At 45.3% G+C, this 21,232-nt stretch overlaps 1 protein-coding gene across 1 annotated transcript; it reads right to left on the reverse strand.

Annotated features, from left to right (window-relative positions):
* Positions 1 to 339: 339 nt before the first annotated feature.
* On the reverse strand, positions 340 to 19,971 carry LOC135524308 (nuclear factor of activated T-cells 5-like). Its single transcript, XM_064951734.1, is given in 13 exon segments — positions 340 to 5,107; positions 5,255 to 6,271; positions 6,274 to 7,351; positions 7,556 to 7,740; positions 7,902 to 8,034; positions 8,121 to 8,173; positions 8,316 to 8,450; positions 8,666 to 8,838; positions 8,936 to 9,126; positions 9,251 to 9,434; positions 9,589 to 10,228; positions 12,316 to 12,444; positions 19,605 to 19,971. Coding segments are annotated over 13 exon segments (4,299 nt in total). The 5' UTR covers positions 19,678 to 19,971; the 3' UTR covers positions 340 to 4,799.
* Positions 19,972 to 21,232: the final 1,261 nt, after the last annotated feature.

Genomic DNA, 21,232 nt, shown 5'->3' on the forward strand with positions numbered 1-21,232 from the left:
CTAAATAAGAATCTGGCCCCTGGAATATAATGCAATTCTTTTAAATGTTATTCTATGTACGTTATGTTGGTGGGGGGTGTTAGTGTTAGGACATACAGGTGATTGTCAGTCACCGACTAAGAGGTAATGAGGGCGCTGGCCCTGAACTCAGCCTCGTCTCAGATCAACCCCCCCGGGGCACCTAATGCCATAGTCCCGCCCTGGAATCAGCTATCCCCGGTTAAAGCTTGATCTCATTGAATCTCGTAGCCTTAAAGCTCTACAAAGAACAGTTGAACAGAGGAAACATGAGACACAGGGTGAAATGTGAGTAAGCAAACTGACTGATAACACAGCTCACACTGTTCCAATAGGAGTCTTTATTACCACCTTCTCATGTCAGGCTCTTCACAGCAACAACAGTTATGCTGACAAACACACAGTTACGAGAGAATTCCACAACACCTGATCTGAACAATCTCCACCTCTTTTCCCTTTCACCTCACGATTATGAATCTCAACAGGCATGAAGTAGGGACACACACAAGTATACAGTCGACGGGTTAGGCTGAACAAAGTCCTCGAGCAGTGGTTCCCAACTCGTCATTGACTACCAAACGGTACACATTTGTGTTGTAGCCCCGGACAAAAACACCAGATTCAACTCCATTGAGGGCCTGATGATCAAGCTGACAAGTTGATTCAGGTGTGCTTGTCTGGGGCTACAATAGACATGTGGACTGTTGGGGGTACTGGAGGACTGGACTAGGGAACCACTGTAGAGTTCGTGATCACACTTTAGACTTGCAACATAACCGCAACCAGGGATGGATGAAATAACACCTTAGGTGGTCATGTAAGTAAAAGCAGAACACGGACACTGGCTAGACTGAGTATGAGAAGTCAGATCATCTAGGGTAGAGGTACATTAGACAAGGGACATGAACAGTCATGACAAAGGATCATCGAGGGTAGAGGGACATTAGACAAGGGACATGGACAGTCATGACAAAGGATCATCTAGGGTAGAGGGACATTAGACAAGGGACATGAACAGTCATGACAAAGGATCATCTAAGGTAGAGGGACATTAGACAAGGGACATGAACAGTCATGACAAAGGATCATCGAGGGTAGAGGGACATTAGACAAGGGACATGAACAGTCATGAGAAAGGATCAGAGGGTAGAGGGACATTAGACAAGGGACATGAACAGTCATGACAAAGGATCATCTAGGGTAGAGGGACATTAGACAAGGGACATGAACAGTCATGACAAAGAATCAGAGGGTAGAGGGACATTAGACAAGGGACATGAACAGTCATGACAAAGGATCATCTAGGGTAGAGGGACATTAGACAAGGGACATGAACAGTCATGACAAAGGGGATCTGGTAAATGTACTACACTGATGGTTTGTCAAGGCACAACTGAGAAATTCACAACTGATAACCCCCATCTCATATTTCAACATGGATATTAATGAGTTAATGACAAATAATGTGTGTGGAGAGCATGTGTGATATTTTGCCACCTTAAAGTTAACATTTTCAACTAGTATTTTCAAATGAATATGTAGTCATTCAAACAGTTAAACTAAGCAATCGATCAAGCCAAATAAGAGCACTTGACCTTGGAACATGAAACCAGACAGAACCACAAAACAATGTATTTCCACACATGTACAATGCACTGAACATTCAAGATTAGGCTACCTCATATTTCCTCTAAAAACAGTATATATAGTATAAAGTTACATTCATCACACAGAGGAAATACTCAGAGGTTGGCTTTTTCTGTTTGTATGGCTTAGTGAGGCATCATGTGCTCTTGAAAATCCCCAATAAAAATGGAATGGAACGCTTGGACATCAGTAATGGAGGTGATTATCTATTGTGTTCAGGCCTAATTGATATTTTGAATGGGTGAAACCAAATGGGAGGTTCAAAATAGTTGACAGTTTCTGTGGGTGGTCTCGGAGTATGTGCCACCATCTGACAAGCTGTATCTCATATGGAACTACACAATTACAACTCATTCTAAGTCTATGCTTGGAATGGTGTCCCTTGCATATATTCCATGTATATGGTTTGCACAGAATGAGAGTATAATCGTGATTATTGGCCCGCGGTCTACATGAAGCGATCTAGTAGTATACACACCCCCAAACTGCACACTGGGTTTCAGTCCCACGTTTGAAAAATTATATACTGCATGTATATAAAACTGAACATCTGTTATAAAAATACTTTGTAATCTGACTCATAGGTAAGAAAACTTCTAAATTACATTTTTAAATGGAGTAATCCTACTTTTTCCAGACAGAATGTAAACATGAGCATGTAGGAATCTGAGCAACAACCAAATGGTTCTTATTTCATCCGTTTGTGTCAATGGCTACACTGAGACAGGCATCCCATTTGATGTTTTTTACATTAATTGGTCTTTTGACCAATCAGATTAGCTCTGGAAAAGATCTGGAATGATTGGTCAAAAGACCAATTAGTGGGGGGAAATCTCAGAATTAGGCTGCTTGCATCTAAAGCAAAGTAGAGCAACATGGTTTAAAATGCATATTCATTTGGATGGATATGACAGAGGCAAAACTTTTGGGAGGAGAGTACCTTACCACATGTACAGTGCTATCCAATATTTGTATTATTTAAAGTTTGTAATTTGTACAAAAACAATGTTAATATTATCCACGAAAGCTGCATGATTTAAAATGAGTAAACCATTTACAAATGAGTAAACAAACATCAGGATATTTAAAAAATTGAACAAATATGACAAGTTTGAAAACAGGACACTCCCCTCACACTGCCTGCTCACAGCAATTACTCCAGAAACACAATTCAGACTTTACCACAATATTAATATCAGTACTGTTGATGTGACATGAGTATAAATGTAAGTATAAACATCACATTAGAACTGTCCATCACTGCTGCACATAGCACCATAGATAACTTGCCATAGAGATGGCTATTCTCATGTTTACACAGGCATCAAATTCTGACATTTTTTCCACTCACATCAGATCTTTTTCAGAGCTGATCTGATTGTTCAAAAGACCAATTACTGAAAAAAATAGATTAGAATTGGGCTGCCTGTGTAAACGCAGCCTAAGTAACAGATTTTAGGCCACATTCCAATGTCCATACTAGCATACCACAGAGTACATGCCCAAAACATTGCTTTATAGTAAGTGGTATGGTAGTGTGGCTATTGTAGCAGAGTTTTTGTGTAGCAGTGAGTCCCTGGTGACAATGCACGGGACAGGTACTGTGTCCATTTCACACAGCTCTGCCCTGAACGCTGACAGTAGTGGTTCAACATCTGTCCGTACATGAACCAGAAACCAACCAAAAACTACAACCACACACACACACACACAGACACGACAAGGTAAAACACCAGCGGTTAACTTACACAGATTGTAAAATACAAGGTAAATAGTAGGCTACAGATAGCAGTGTGCTGTACATTCTCCATAAAAATAACACACATAAATGTACACACACAATGTATCAGACCAAAAGAAAATTGTGTGTGGGCAGAGATATGAAAGCCTATGAATAGTAGCTAGTTACAATCAGAGACACACCAAAACAAACAATGTATACTCGCTATGGGAATGACGGTATTGACAGAGACACTGAATGGACCACTACAAATAGGCTTCAGATGAACACTTGACACAAACAATCTCATATATAACTCCAAAAATATAGTGAATGAAAAATGTATGAATGCATGGTCAATGTGTTTAAATGTATACCTTGACAACTTAAAAAAATTATTATTTTAAAAATGGACATCAACCAGTACAATGTGACTAACCATAGAAAGCCTATGGATGGATATAAGGATTTGCTGGTCACACAAAACAGTTTATAAAGTGCTTAATGTTTAAAACCACCATTCTATTCACAATGAACTGGAAAGACTTCCAAGTCCAACTCTAAAATCCCCCCCAAACGAAAGTCGCACGACATATGCAAATGCTTCAAAAACATGGAAAGCATCTGTAACCACTTGTAACAATAAGAGACCACACGGAGACTGAAATGTCAAAGCAACACATGAGCTACACAGACTGCTGTGTGACCCGGGTACACACAGACTGCTGTGTGACCCGGGTACACACAGACTGCTGTGTGACCCGGGTACACACAGACTGCTGTGTGACCCGGGTACACACAGACTGCTGTGTGACCCGATACACACAGACTGCTGTGTGACCTGATACACACAGACTGCTGTGTGATAGGACTGAAGCCTTGCAATCACAAACAAGAACAGGGCGAGACACCTTTCTCTGGCTGCCCTTCTTTTGCCCCTTTCCCTCAATAAAATCTCACCATCTCTTCTGACTTTCTCTCTAGGTCCAACTTTCTGTATCCCTCTCTCCTCCCTCCCTCCCTCCCTCCACTCTTAGGCCATCAATAACACAGTACAGCATGAAGAAGAACCACTGTATAAGTTAGACTGATGGATACCGGAGTTACTTTCCTCTGAGCAAAAGGCGCAGTCACTCAACCAACTCATCATCACAGCGCCTGTCCGTCTGTATGAATGCATGTACAAACACATCAAAATATGAGCCAAGGGCACAAGAGTACATTTGATAAAAATCTTTAAAAACATCATGACATGTTCTTAGCCTAGGGGGCTCGTAGCAGTGAGACACCTCTATCCCATTCTCTGCATCTGTGGGGGGGTTGTACTGTAAGCAGAAGACACAACCGGTCCCAGTCTAAGAGTGGGCAGACGTCACAAGAACCCCCAGCAATGTGTCTGTGGTCCCAGTAATGATCACTGCTTCTGAAGACTGTCCAGCAGGTCCTCCATCTTCTGGGAGGTGGTCTGTATGGCGTTCTGTAAGCTGGTCTGCATAAGGGTCGGCAGGCTAGGTTCTATGGCCGTCTGTATATTGGTCTGCATTGCAGTATGTGTGTTTGTCTGCATTGGGGTCTGTAGGTTGGTCTGCATGGGTGTGGCTGTCTGGGCCATGTCTGAGTCCAGTAGAGACTGGATGTGGCTTGCCTGCACAGGGTTGGCGTTCTGGGGTTGGCTCTGGGCTGACAGTGTTGAACCAGTGGACGTCATCAGCTGGGAGGAATCTGAGGAGAAAGAGGAGGATGTCAAAGATTATTTTAACATTTAAAACAATTTATACAGTATATATATATATATATATATATATATGTAAATATTCCTCCACTACAGTCCATGATGAGTACTGATCCTGTCAGGTAAAGCAGTCTCACCGTTCTGGAGGCCGAACACAAAAAGGTTGGGTTGTCCTCCTGGCTGGCCGACATTCCTACTTACTCCCGTCTGGAACAGCTGCTCTGGGGGTCTCTGACCGGGGGGGGAGGCGGTACTCTGCAGCTCCACCACCCCCAGTCCGCTCTGCATCACAAAGATGGTTGCAGCTGCTGCAGCCTGGTTTTCTAGTTCCTGCGTAGCCATGCTGCTTTGCAGACCAGACAGAGAACCCTGTGGCAGGAACAGCTCCACCTGCTGGCTGTCAGGGCCACTGCCTGAGCTGGAGCTCACCTGCATAGGCTGCTGGGCCTGGAACAGACCCTGCTGAGGGGGATTGATGGAGGCTGTGGTCCCCCCTACTGTGGAGCTCTGGTCCTGGAAGGACATGGGCTCTGCTGGGTCAGACTGGGCCACCCCTACCCTGATCCCGACCATGGTGGGCTGGGAGAACAGGAGGGGAGCAGGGGTGTCCTGGGGGTGAGGGGTGCTGCTGCCCATAGAGAGGCACTGGGTACTGAAGAGGAGGGTTGGAGGCAGAGCCTGGGGGTTGAGGGAGGCGGTGCAGAGGAGCAGGTCTGTGGGCTGGGGCTGACAGTGTTGGCTGGAGGACAGAGTGTTAGTTTGGAACAAGGAGCCTTGCTGAGCCATGGGAAGCTGCTGCTGGGTTTGCTGTGGTTGTGTCTGCTGGGGGGACTGCTGTTGGTCCATGGGGGTGCTCTGCTGCTGCTGGGTCTGAGACTGGAACACTGACACAGTCTGGGGATCACTGGCTGAAGTCTCCATGGAGGACAGGAATGCTAGCTGCTGCTGACTACCCTGGCTAGAGAGAGTGTTGGGAGAGAGGAACAGCGTGGACCCTGTGACCTGCTGCTCATGATCTCGGCTACTACTGGTCAGCACAGTGAGAGTGTTCTGGAGCAGGGCGGCCTGGACCTGGTGCTGCGGGCTGGGGGATTCCGACAGAGGCCTGGGGGACTGGAGGAGCTGCTGGGGGGGGGAGGTGTGGGAGGGCGGCTGGTGGGGAAGCTGGAGGTCTGGATGGTGAGCAGCTCCCCAGCCTGCTGGAGGAGAGACACAGGCTGCTGCTGGGGATGAGATGAGGAGTGGATCTGGGGCTGGAGGAGCTCAGCCTGGAGCTGCTGCTGAAAGTTCTCCAACACCTGCTGCTGCGGTTGTTGCTGTAAGTGTTGCATGCTGCCTACTGCTTGGTTTTGTTGTTGTAGGTTACCCAGTACTTGTTGTTGTTGCTGAAGTTGTTGATCCGGTAGCTGTATGTTTCCTAGGACCTGCTGCTGCTGTTGAAACTGTTGATGTTGTAATTGTTGCTGTTGTAGGTTCCCCAGTATCTGTTGTTGCTGTTGCAGTTGTTGATCCTGTGGCTGTATTAATAATTGTGGTTGTAGCTGTATGTTGCCAAGGACTTGATGCTGCTGTATCTGCTGTATCTGTTGTTGCTGCTGCATCTGTTGCATGTTGCCAAGGATCTGCTGTTGTTGCAACTGCTGTTGTGTGGCCAGAGAGCCCTCAGTGCACCCCAGTCTCAGGCTGTTCATGGTGTCCTGTACGTTTTGCTGCAGGGAGTCAGTGGAGGACGTGGGGCTGTACAACACTGAGTTGAGTTGCTGCTGAGCCACTGCTGCCTCTAGGACCTGCTGTACCAGGCTGCTGCCCCCTGCCTGGAGCTCCCTTACTGCCCTCTCCAGCTGGGCCACCCCATCCTGGGGAAACAGGGGAACTTGGGGGGCCTGGGAGGGGGGCGCCATCTGGGACATTCCTACTACCATCATCCCGCTGCAGGAGTTGGAGGCCTCCTGAGGCAGGCTCTCCTGGGGGTCCCGGAGGAACTGCTGGGGTACCTCTGGGGGGACAGGGGGGAGGGTGGTAGTGTCACTGGAGACGGGGAAGGAGGTGATGGGGGCGATGTCCTGCTTCGGGATGGTGCTGAAGGGCTCCAGGGAGGGAAAGACAGGGGCATGGGGGAGGTCCATGTCTCCAGGCTGGAGGGGCATGGGGCCAGGGAAGGACTCATTCCTAGGCGGGGTGCTGGAGCTCAGCTCAAGGGTCTGCTGGACTAAGATAAGGGTGTCAGAGGGTGGCTGAGGGAGGAGACAAAAAGAGAGTAATGAAATAATTTTGAATAGAGGTATTTTATAGAATCTACACACTTCCCTACAAGTTGGCCATGACTCAAGATGTCTTCTTTGATTGTACAACTAATGGGTGATGTCCCAGCCAAACCATCTGATCTAAATGTACATACAAGGACCCTTGGTTAAATATGACCTGTATATTGCTCCTACCTTGAAGAGTGCTGTGGATGGGGTATTGCTGGAGACCTCCATAGGGGTGACCTCTTGTCGTTTAACCAGTTCGCCAGCAGACTGGGCAGGGTCAGAGGCCAGATAATTGATCTGGTCATGGAAGATGCAGGCCTTGGCCAGAGAAGAACCCTCTGTCTTCACAGACATGTTCAGGGACTTATCTGCTGTGGGATAAAACAGAAATACACACACAGTGTACTATATAAATATACACACCACGCCATTACTCAAACCCATCCCTCCCTTCTTCATCCCATCGCTTACTACCTTCTATCCAAATACTTTCCTTCAGTATTTGGATAGAAGGTAGTATCAGCACACATACCTGAGTCTGGGATATACATGAAGGGCTGGATGTCATGTGACCTCCCGGCATTGGTCGTGATGTAGACGCCCACAGAGACAGGAGAGGAGACAGACAGGCTGTGGTATGGCGGAACCTTCACCACCACATGGTTCTGGAGGAAACAGAACATTGTCAGAATTAGAACAGTCAGCGCCCGGGCCCGTATGCATTCCTCATGCATCAATATCAATCTGTTACCTGATGGAACAGCTCCATGTCAATCTCCGCCTCGGCCCGCCACGACTCATCATCTGGAAAGAAAAGGAATCAATGTCTTAACATGGTCACTATGAGGAGACATCACAGACACCACCGAGAGAGGCAGAAAAGGATGCAAACAAAAGGAAGAGGACTGGTAAGAGAGGAGGAAGACAGGCAGGTTAGTGCTGGTACCTGCTGTGTTCTCCTGGAAGATGACCTTGGTTCCTTTGAGGAAGTTCTTCCCTATGATGAACAGCTCCTCTCCTCCTCTCACTGAACAGCTGTGGAGACTCTTCTTCAGGATCTCTGGCACCCCTGCTGGCTGGGCTGGGGAAGCACACGCACACCGCAGAGTGTGAAGAATTGCTGTTCACAAAACCCTACCATTGACACTATGTGGTTGGCCATCTTTCGTTCCAGCCCGACAAGAATATACGGAATTTAATGAACATCAAACAAACACATCCACATTCAAATGTACTTTTGACTGGGTAACCAGTTATTTGTGTTTGTATGAATAGGGCGATAGTTGGTTGACTCACTGCAGAGGATGGGTGACGAGGTGGTCTGTAGGGTTAAGACAGACCCATCAGGCTGGGGGATGTTGACCCTGAATGCCAGCCTGGCCCGGGTGCTCTTCTTCTTGGACCCGGCCACTCCTATACGAGCCTCTACGTCCGCGTTACGCAGCTTCAGGATCCCCACACAGTCAACCCTGTCAAGATTCAACATTACAGAACATTCAGATGATGAAACAAACAACATCCCACTGATATTTCAATGTTCATTAACTCAATGGATGAGTCCCTTACGCAAGTGACATGGCGCTGCTGGGCTCCAGAGGGACCTCTATGACGGTGGTTCCCTCGATGTCCACCTCCTTGCAGGCCGTGGTGTTGCGTCCTGTCACCCTGCAGGCCTGGTAGAACCCATGAGGCTTCACTCTGCCTGTGTCACTGGCCACAAACACCTGCAGCACCACCGGCTCACTGACGCCCTCTAACTGGAGAGAGAAAGGGGAGAAGATGGTGAGTAGAGGGCAACACAGCTCAACCCAACATAGCACAATTGTCTACGGCTAACCAATGGTATATTTATATATATATATTTTATTAAGTGTCTCTCACCTTGACCGTGGGGAAGCCCTGTTGGGTGCTGTCTTTGACAGAGCCGCGGCTGCCCTCGGTCAGGTAGCGTGCCCGGTGCTGGGTCTCTGGCTGCACCAGGATCTTCAGCTCCTTGCCCTCACTCTTCTGGGGACACTGACCTGACAGCAGGCCTCCCTTCAGCAGCCACCCAGCCTCCAGAGAACTGAAGAGCACACAACATACTTTACTCAGAGGACCTCTTTATTAGGCCTCCAGGTGATGCCGCTGCTTTGCTGTGTGTGCAACAGAGTCAATGGTATGGCAACTTAAATCCTCAAAGGCACCTAAAAAGGAGACTAGCATTCTATTCAACCAACCTGGGCTTGGGGCTGGCCTTGTCTGGGCCCAGCTGAGACAGAACAAAGTGTGGGGCCGTGGCGCTGTCTGCATCAAACACGTCCATGCTGTCCTCTGGGGGTGCAGGCTTGGCCCCGGGCCGCTGGCGGGGGGTGCGTTTACGGGACTTGCGGGGAACCTCTGTGTTGTCGTTGTAGGAGCTGGAGCTGATCAGGCTGAAGTTGGAGGCCGAGTCGTCAGCCCAGATGCTGCTGCTGTGTTCTGAGTCTGGACCTGCTGGCCCGGCCGGGGCTGGATCCTCCTGGCAGGACATACTGCTGTCATCAAACAGGTCTTCCGGAGGGGGGGAGATGCTCAACACTGGCCTCCGCTTAGAGGGGGTGTTCTGGGGCTGCTGCTGGGATCCCACCCCCCCTGCTCCTGGGTCTCCTCCTCCTGTTCCAGAGCTGGTCCCATTGCCACCTCCACCTTCAGAGGCAGACAGAGCTCCCTCCACCCCTTCCCTCTCGGATCCTTCTGGGGCTCCGGACCCCTCTCTGGGGGCCCCACTGGGATGGTGGAGGAGGAGAGGAGGCTGGGACTGGTCCATGGCTGAGGTAGAGGGGGCCGAGCTGGGGCCTCCCGTGGCCAAAGAGGATGGAGAAGGGCTGGGTGAGGTGGCTGGATGGCGTGTGGACCGATCACATTGTTAGTATGGATGTCAATACAGAGCAGGCTATTCACGCAGCTGAATTTGTGCATGATTTGTCCAGAGTTTTCCCTCTTCCCAACTCTAAATTCATTTGACGTTGTTTGTGTGGCTAAATGCCCTCACTGTGCAAGCCAGAGTTCTCTGGTGTCAGGCAAATTTTCTGAAGTTAAAGTTGAGAATGGTACAAATAGGCCCCAATCGAATGTTCTGTAATCAAAACTTGCTCAATAAAAAATAATAAAATCAGTGACAAAACTGACATGCTTTGTTTACAAAAAACAAACGCAAGCTTTTAAAATTGTTAAATACATTGCCTCCAAAAATAAAACATCTGGTCAGTCAGACTTTCCTCTTAACAAATTTGCAGGTTAATGATACAGTGCCAAATTAAATGTAGAGGGGGGCTAGAGCAGTTTGTGCATACACTAGTAGAGCTATACAGCAGCTGGTGCATACAGCAGTGGGCCTATACAGCAGTCGGAGCATGCCAATTGGAGGATTGGGTTGGGACTGAGCGTAGCCATGGCAACAGAATAAACAAGGCTCTGACCTATGGAGCAGTGACCTGCAGGCCATTTTATATGCAGATGCCCCCTGCCTCAGAGGGAGGGAACTTCCTGCAATACAAATGAGACAGCCAATGAGCAACAAGAGAGCTAATCAGTCATGACTCAATTTCCTGGCAATCAGCAAATTGGGTCAATTAAATACTGTGTGAGGATAGCTGATCCTTTTTATTTTAAGTGTCTTTGGATAAAACGATAATGCATGTAGTGCTTGCTTGGGCTAGCATGAAGCCAGCTCTCCAACTCTGAAAATGAGCTTGTGGTAGAAGCGGCCCCTAACCACATATCTAGAATCAGATTACCCTAGCCTGGTACATGTATGGCATGACAAGAGTCAGAGGAGCTGGCTAAAACACATATAGATCTGAGACCAGTCTACCCTACACCCCAATCCTAACAGTAACCATTAAAGGGGTTGAGAATTATCTGAGCCTCTACCAGTGGTTATAGGGTCAACTTCAACCTAATCCTGAGTTACTGTGCACAATGACAGCAGCCACATGACTACTGTGTTCAGTCAGTCAGCTTCCTCTGCTAAATGGTATGAATACATGATCTACTTCCTCAGAGTCAGATGAACTCATGGATACCATTTTTATGTCTCTGCGTCCAGTTTGAAGGACGTTAGAGGTAGTTTTGCAAGCCAATGCTGGCTAACTACTGTTAGAACAATGACTGGAAGTCTATGGTATCTGCTAGCATGCTTCCTAATACCCATGGACTGCCAGTCATTGCGCTAACGCTAGTTAGCAACTTCCTTCAAATCACATGCTGATGGAACACTACATATTGTTTTTCTGATCTAATATAAATGACATCTCTAGAGATATTTTATTTATGCTGGTCCACATGGTGTGTGTGTGTGTAATCTCATCTTCACTGAAAGTCTATCACAGACAGTTGATTCAGACAGGCGTGCTAATTCAGAAGTGCTAAAAGGACACAATAATTGCTTTGCTAATTATAGCCTAGCTCTTTTCACCTCTTCTCATCGTCTAAGAATACAATTAAAACAATAGAAACTGACAGTAAAGGTTGTCTCTAGTGGCGGGGCTAATTTACATCGCTCCATCTAAGAGAGTTGAAAACGTAGGACAATGGGAAGAAACAAAACCACTTTTAATCCAATTTTGATTAGACACACGAGACATATTGCAAGCAATACTAGCCTAATATGACTTTGGCTATAGGCTAATGCAAGTATATATATATATATATATATAAACCAGGGCCATGTTCGTTCATTCAAACAAAACAATATTTATTCCCAATCTCTCTCACCCGTCCTGTCTACAGTAACCATGGCCCACAATTGAAGACTCAATTTCCCAGAATACACCACCACTAGCACCAACTGCCCCACAGGCACTCAGCAGGAACGGTGGAAGTAGACTAGCATGAAGTTGTCCACTAGACACTGAACTAAGATCAGTCTTATGTTCTGCCCCTTAATGATCTAGGTGAGGATACAGACAGAGTGAAGAGCTAACCTGAGGCCATGGCTGCAGAAGGGGGCGGTCCGGCCTCTCCCCCACTCTTCTGGCTCATGGTGGGTGTGTCTGTCTGCGAGGAGGACGACTGCAGCTGGAGCTCCTTAGGGAGGAGGTCATACACAGACTCTGGTGAGGAGGAGAGAAATCACGGTGTTTGTTAGTGCACCAGAAACCACCAACAACCAACTAGATACTGTTTTAATAGTGGGAGGTCACCTGGTTGCTAAGAAACACAACCCATAGACACCCTGATATAGATAAATCTGTCGTGAATGTGCAGTTTATCCATCCACCATATGCAGCCTATCAAGCGGTCATCTAATCTGCCTGTGATACAGTCAACGCCAGCAGCATAGTGAGACGGACACAATCTCTGGCTCTGGGATGTCAGCCCTGCTGCTAGACACACACACACACACACACACACACACACACACACACACACACACACACACACAAAAGAGCTGCACTCCAACCACTGCGGGAGGGGGGGGGTGGGACAAGGACTTCCAGCCAGCATATGGTACAGTACAGCACTCATGTTCTGCTTCATCCAATTCATTTTTAAAATGTCTAGACTCCGCCCATGAGGCGTACAACGGCCTACATTAGGACTAGCCTGCCTGCTGCCGGTTAAGTGGGACTTTTTTGTAACACCACCACCCTCTGTGGTCATGGTCTCTGTTGGTATGTGTCTATTGTGTTCTGTTCCACTGAGTTAGAGTGAGAGACTGGGCCCTTGTGAATGCTGATGGAGGGATGACGATCTAGCATGACCTCAGCCTTGTCAGGGCCCAGTGCAGGAGCTGCTCCACTGGCACTCAGTCTCTCGCCTACACTTCCACACTCACCGCTCTCCTTTTCCATAGTAGGTGGGGTCTGCTAATTTTATATGGAAATTAGACATTTGCAAAGGCCCCACTGTTTGCATAAGACACCAACAGGAAAAACATGTGATTGGTGAAGATTTTGAAAGAGAGATCAGCTAAGCCTATTAATACACTACCTATTTATTTGGACAGTGAAGCTAAAATGTTTCATTTGGCTCTACTCCAGCATTTTGGATTCCAGGTCAAATTTTTCATATGAAAAACAGAATGTCATACATATTTTGTTTTACCATTTAGAAATGACATCACTTTATTATCTAGTCCACCCATTTGCAAGTGTCTTAAGTATTTGGACAGATTTAGTTAGTGTATTAAAATATCAAAAGAATAGCATTTGGTCCCATATTCCTAGAACGCAATGACTACATCAAGCTTGTGACTACAAACCTATTGGATGCATCTGCAGTTTGTTTTGGTTGTGTTTCGAATTATCTTGTGCCCAATAGAAATTAATGGTAAATAATGTATTGTGACATTTTGGGGTCACCTTTATTGTAAATATGAATAGGTTTTTGAACACTTCTACATTAATGTGCATGCTACCATGACTACAGATAATGATAATTGAATCGTGAATAATGAGTGAGAAGACATGCAAACCTTGCACCATTATCAATAACAGGAGAGGTTAGCAGGTCTTGGGGGTATGATATTTACAGTTGAAGTCGGAAGTTTACATACACTTAGGTTGGAGTCATTATAACTCGTTTTTCAACCACTCCACTAATTTCTTGTTAACAAAGTATAGTTTTGGTAAGTCGGTTAGGACATCTACTTTGTGCATGACACAAGTAATTTTTCCAACAATTGTTTACAGATGGATTATTTCACTTATAATTCACTGTATCACAATTCCAGTGGGTCAGAAGTTTAAATACACTACGTTGACTTTGCATTTAAACAGCTTGGAAAATTCCAGAAAATTATGTCATGGCTTTAGAAGCTTCTACTAGGCTAATTGACATAATTTGGGTTAATTGGAGGTGTACCTCTGGATGTATTTCAAGGCCTACCTTCAAACTCAGTGCCTCTTTGCTTGACATCATGGGAAAATCAAAAGAAATCAGCCAAGACCTCAGAAAATAATTGTAGACCTCCACAAGCCTGGTCCATCCTTGGGAGCAATTTCCAAATGCCTGAAGTTACCACGTTCATCTGTACAAACAATAGTACAGATGTATAAACACCATGGGACCATGCAACCGTCATACCGCTCAGGAAGGAGACGTGTTTGCAACTGCACACGGGGACAAAGATGGTACTATTTGGAGAAATGTCCTCTGGTCTGATGAAACAAAAATAGAATTGTTTGGCCATAATGACCATCGTTATGTTTGGAGGAAAAGGGGGAGGCTTGCAAGCCGAAGAACACCTTCCCAACCGTGAAGGACGGGGGTGACAGCATCATGTTGTGGGGGTGCTTTGCTGCAGGAGGGACTGGTGCACGTCACAAAATAGATGGCATCCTGAGGCAGGAAAATTATGTGGATAAGGAACATCAGTCAGGAAGTTAAAGCTTGGTCGCAAATGGGTCTTCCAAATGGACAATGACCCCAAGCATACTTCCAAAGTTGTGGTTTAAGGACAACAAAGTCAAGGTATTGGAGTGGCCATCATAAAGCCCTGACCTCAATCCCATAGCAAATGTGTTGGCAGAACTGAAAAGGTTTATGTGAGTAAGGAGGCCTACAGACCTGACTCAGTTACAGCTCTGTCAGGAGGAATGGGACAGAATTCACCCAACTTATTGTGTTAAGTTTGTGGAAGGCTACCTGAAACGTTTGACCCAAGTTAAACAGTTTAAAGGCAATGCTAACAAATACTAATTGAGTGTATGTAAACGTCTGACCCGCTGGGAATGTGATGAAAGAAATAAAAGCTGAAATAAATCATTCTCTCTACTATCATTCTGACATTTCACATTCTTAAAATAAAGTGGTGATCCTAACTAACCTAAGACAGAGAATTTTTACTAGGATTAAATGTCAGGAATTGTGAAAAACTGAGTGTAAATGTATTTGTGCTTTTAACTCTCACTCATCATTCATGATTATCCGTAATCATGGCAGCATCTAGATTAACGTTCAGAAACATATTCTATTACAATAAAAGTGACTCCAAAATGTCAATACATTTTTACCATTCATGTGTTTTGGGCACAACATAATCCGACACACAACCAAAACAAACTGCATATGAATCCAACAAGTTTGCAGAGTCACACGCTTGACGTAGTCCTTGTGTGCTAGGAATATGGGACCAAATACTAAACTTTTGACCAAACTTAATACACTATATGTGAATTTCTCCAAATACTTATGACGCCTTGGAGACTAGATACATAAAGTGCTGTCATTTCTAAACGCTTCACCCCATAATGAAAATTCCCTCAAATTAAAGCTGACAGTCTGCACTTAACCTCATAGTCATTGTATCATTTCAAATTAAACTGCTGGAGTACAGAGCCAAAAACAACAAACTGTCCAAATACTTTTGGACCTCAATGTATTTAGGGGAGCCTCCTCTATGTGAAACAGTACGTTATAACAGTTCTCTGATTAGCCTCGGCCAACAAGTCAGCCAAGTCCTGCATACATCCCCTGTTACAATCCGATTACCTCACCACATACTTACTGTATGTTATGTAGTTGGCTACACGCTGCTCACATTACATTAGCTTTGAAGCTGTGCCAAGCCAACGGTCAGACTTTATTGTTTGCAGCTGGCCCTTTGCTTTGATGACACAGAAATATGTTGGCCCACAAGCAGACGCCAAGAATCCACCACAGTCTCTTGCAATGCCCCGGCATCTAACATGCATCTTAAACTCATAGGCAATCTTGCATGCTAGACTTCACAGCTACAGACTATGCAATATTTAGACACACGTCTGGCTCTATGAGATTAGCGCAGAGTAAAGACAAAGATCCTATCCACTCCGCAGTATATACTTACATGGCAAAATCAAAGCCAGACATTGAAATACAAAAGGCTGCCTATGTCGTGGATGGCATAGCCTTGATCAATTCGTGATGATGATATAAGATGTAGCCAGTCTACAAACAGTAAACCACTTGAGATGTGTTCATTAGAAGTGTTTATGAAGCAGCAACACTGCTATCGGCCTCAGCCAATTACTGTCATATAAATAGGCTACACACACACCTCATCACTTCAGACAGCAGCACCATATGGCCAGCCGCTGTTAGCATGGCATGGCCACTAATACACTGGCTCATTAGTGTAACACACACAGGGTCCAGGCAGATGTCTGAACCAGTGTCAGGAGACAGGTAGTCCATGCACAGAGCATCTGTGAACTCTGGTGAGAGACCAAGTTCAGAGAAAACAAAAAGAAACATTTTGAATTAAGCCCGTCAGCCTACATGTGGAGAGAAAACAGCAGTAGTGCGTCGCTGCAAGCACAGCTAGGCCTAGATGACTAGCCAACGACGAATAAGAGAGGTCCAAAACCACTAGCAAACCTCATGCACCAAGACAGCGCAGTGTACATTTTTACTGAAAAGTTTTACATGGCAGCCATATCTGCCACCTGAAGGTCTTTAAACTAAAACCCCCCAAGCTTTGATCACTTCCAGACACAGCAGGACTGAAAGAGTAGTGGACTGAGCAGAGAGGACAATGGAGCCTGTTCATAGCAGTGTTATCACAAGAGCAGCCATGACTCAGTCAGCACCAACCAGACACCACATCAACTGGCCAAGTAGCTAGATAATATAGCTACTGTATCATATAACTCATTCTGGGTAGATCATGATTTAAACATTCCACCCACTTCACTCTACTTCACTTTGGACAAGGCCTGCCAATGAATTAAGGTGAACTTGGCAAAAACACACCCATCCACAGACGTGCAAGCACACAAAGATGATTATTTTCATAAATATGATACATTTTATGACTGCTGCAAGATTAACTGCATCTCTGAGGACATTCAAGTTTTCTGAATCCGATAAGGCCACTTTCACTCATCTGAAACAATCAGAACCTGCTTGTAACCTGCTATGTACCCAAATGCTTGCCAAAGTTCTAGTTTGATTCTCAGTATTTGGTTTGCCTAAGGCAATGGGGGTGGCTAAGGATAGCAGCTAGCCAGCAGATCCAACCCTCTTGCTTACAGCTGCACTAGGGTCGGACAGACTTCCTGGGTAGATTAAGACACCATAGAGCTGACGTGAGATGTCTCTGAAAATGTACCTCAATCCAGGGATGAAAAATGCATTGTGCTGCAGCATTATCCGAACTGTTACATACTGTCCTTCTTGTCCTCATACTAGGCAGGAGAGGCTATATGGACGCGCCCGGTTCCCAAAATTAATGGTGTATGTTGCGCAGCTGAGAGTAGAGTTTGGAGACAAATAGATTCAGATCAGTCAACCGTCCTGATAAGCTCTTCCCAAGCTAATGTATGTTGATTAGCTGACAACAGCAGCAGCATGGCGCTAGTTAAAACTTGTAAAAGAAAGTGATGTTTATTTTGATGGGCGAGGAAGAAATAACTAAAGTCACCATGTGGATTTGGTCACCATCTCCAATGTTCCATCCCACTTGATTTGATTTCAAATAGGATAGTAGACTACATGAGAAATAACCTGTAATATTGGTAGTAGTCATCTAGAGGTCACCGTGATACAGTCTACACTGCTCAATGGGGAGAGTTTGCGCTGCAAGCCGACAACATGGGGCAGTGTCCTTCGCTCCCGCTTGTTGCTGTAAAGAGAGGGATGGAGCTAGATATTGTAGCCAATATCAGGCCAGGGTGACAGGTAAAGCATATGTATTATAGTGATTGTCACCGAAAATGTATAACTATAGCATTAATGTCTAACATTGCTGATAAAAATGATTCTGACCACTCCCAAGTCCCAATTTTGGCAGACAAGTTTCAAATTCTTGAAGTTTCTAGACACAAGCCTAAACTAGCTAGCTGGGAAGGACTCATGAGGACGACTGACTGAACTGACTGGACCGAATCTATTCGTCTCCACTCTCGCTGTGCAACAAACGCCATCAATCTGGGCACCAGGCATGTCCGTGTAGCAGCAGCCACAGCAGAGATTTTGGAATGGCAGAGTCAGCCAAATCAGCTCCTTTGTTGTTCAACGCCATGTGCCATTCAAAATGGCTGTTATGGCTTCTGCCATCTAGCACAAGGACGAAAACGGCAGTTTAATTAAACTAGCAGACGTTCAGTCTTGGTGTAACAGTTGGGATAATGGGACAATTCAGCTTACACCGCATTCCTCAACTTTTTGCAAGACATATCTCACACTGGCTCTGTGGTGTCTTGGTGTTTTCACACTTGGTCCTTTTCAGCTACATTGGTTCCCTTTTTAGTGCAACGTGAACACAAAACTGTCCAGGTTCACTTGTCATTATTTCCACACCAAATACTATAGGCTACTGCAGAACCATTTCCCCTGCCATAGGCCCTCACATTAGTCCAACAAACGAAAAAGTTCAATTACAGCATTATTATTTCTGCTATTATTCTTCTGCCATTTATCCGGTTACCAATCATTTATACATGTAAATATTATTATTTGATTCTAATTAGTATGTCTTATTTTGAAACTAAATGTAAACTATTATCTTCCAAACTGTATGAAGGTACATCCCTGGCTGTCCAATAACAGGTTGTGATGGTATGGCTTGTCCAGCACTTTGCATTTACCCAGAGTGCATTGAGCGAATGTTGGAAAAAGATCATGGTTCCTTTCGAAACATAGCAACATCAATGCAAAGAGGACTGTCCACAAAAATGTTGAACTGTCCAGAAAGTCCTAACTCAAAGGCAAGAGCAGTGTGAATATAAAGACTTATTTAGCTTTGTTTTCACACTTGAGTTCACTTTAAAGAGGACTGAGATCAGTTATTTAAAAAAAGGAGGACTATATCTGAAAACACCCGTAATTTACACAGAAAGCCTGTCCGACGCTAGTGCAGCTGTATTCAAGCGGGTCGGATCTGCTGACTAGATAGCTAACAGCTTAACTAAAGACTGCTAGCTAAATAGCTAGCTAAGGTTTGCGAACAATCGTGACAAATTCAGCAAGCAATCGAGGGGGTTGTGACAATGCAACCTGTACCTAACGTTTAAATACTGTAAACATGGCATAGTCATGGGGGACCGAACCACGAGTGTACCGGGGGAAAACAATAACACAACACGCCTCCTACTGCTCCCTAACGTTAGCTGTTAGTTGGTCCATCATGCACTCATTAGTTAACTAGCTAGCTATAAGCAAAACTAGCTGCTAGCTAACGTTAGCTATCTAGCCAACTAACGTGATCTATCCGTGCATCAGTCCTAGTCCAAAACAATGGCAATACAATACAAAGGCAGCCATGTCATAACATGTATAGAAGTCTTACCTTTGGAGTAAAGGGATTTGGGGGAATTAAGGTCGAGATCAGCGCTGAGGAGGGATATAAAATCAGAGGGCATCGCAGCGCTTCATGGAGGGATGCGTAGCGGACGCCCTCTAACAGTACTATGGATCAGAACGAAGCCAGCTAACGTTAGTGAGCAATGAATAAAAAAAATAAAAGGTCTACAAACAGGCAATATTGCGTCTGGGGGGCAAATTGTGTTAAGCAATACAAGTGTAATAGTCCCAGATAACCGTTAATTAGCGCGTAACACGTTTGTTATGTTGTTTTTTATGCCTAGACTCACAGTTGCTATGCTAATGCCGCGTTCACGTGTTATCGGAAACTCCTAGTTCCTACTGAGAAGGGGGAAGCTGAAGCCCAATATGGCGACCGGAGCACAGATACACAAGGCGAGGCGTGGCTTAACATGGTCACGCCCCCAAGAAGGGAACAGAGATAGGGTACTCCCTTTACTCCCATGTAATTCATAATGTAATTAACCTAAATTTGGCATCATCCGAAGCAAACTACCAAAACTTTTGTCGTTTCAATAAACGTTTTCAGCAGCATCACTTGTCGTTATTAACATACTTGGCTGTCACAACACATTATTTGCATGATACTTATTCTGCCACTCTGTGTTACCCGACCTGCTAACACTGACAGTAAAGCTGTCACATTATAGTTATGTCACTGTTTGTTTACCCCTAGCTTTTTCCCCGGTTAACTTATGTTAGATGGCTGGCTAGCGAGATAAGTTAGTCTCGATCTATTTCACAAGTCTTAGATATGTCACGTAATTACTTCCAGTCTTTGCCTACCCTTGAACAGTCATTTAGAAAACTTGATTCTTGTTGGCATGTCTATATGTCCTTTCAACTTGCTAGACACCAGTGGTGCAGACAACCCTACCAAATTGTCCAAAGTAGCCTATGGTGATATCTACACCTACATATCGAGTTAGATATAAACAAGTGTTAGCTTGAAATTTACTCTGAATTCAGTGCTTCGAACACACAAATGTATATTGTATTTATTTTATTTCACCTTTATTTAACCAGGTAGGCTAGTTGAGAACAAGTTCTCATTTACAACTGCGACCTGGCCAAGATAAAGCAAAGCAGTGTGACACAAACAACAACAGAGTTACACATGGAATAAACATACATACAGTCAATAATACAATAGAAAAGGTCTATATACAGTATGTGCAAATGAGGTAAGATAAGGGAGGTAAGGAAATAAATAGGCCATAGTGGCAAAATTATTACAGTATGGCAAATGAAACACTGAGGTGATAGATGTGCAGAAGATGAGTGTGCAAGTAGCGGTACTGGGGTGCAAAGGAGCAAAATAAATAACAATATGGTGATGAGGTAGTTGGATGGGCTATTTACAGATTGGCTATGTACAGGTGCAGTGATCTGTGAGCTGCTCTGACAGCTGGTGCTTAAAGCTAGTGAGGGAGATATGAGTCTCCAGGTTCAGTGATTTCTGCAGTCCGTTCCAGTCATTGGAAGCAGAGAACTGGATGGAAAGGCGGCCAAAGGAGGAATTGGCTTTGGGGGTGACCAGTGAAATGTATCTGCTGGAGCGCGTGCTGCGGGTGGGTGCTGCTATGGTGACCA

The sequence above is a fragment of the Oncorhynchus masou genome, chromosome 31 (genome assembly GCF_036934945.1).
Source record: "Oncorhynchus masou masou isolate Uvic2021 chromosome 31, UVic_Omas_1.1, whole genome shotgun sequence".
NCBI lineage: Eukaryota > Metazoa > Chordata > Actinopteri > Salmoniformes > Salmonidae > Oncorhynchus > Oncorhynchus masou.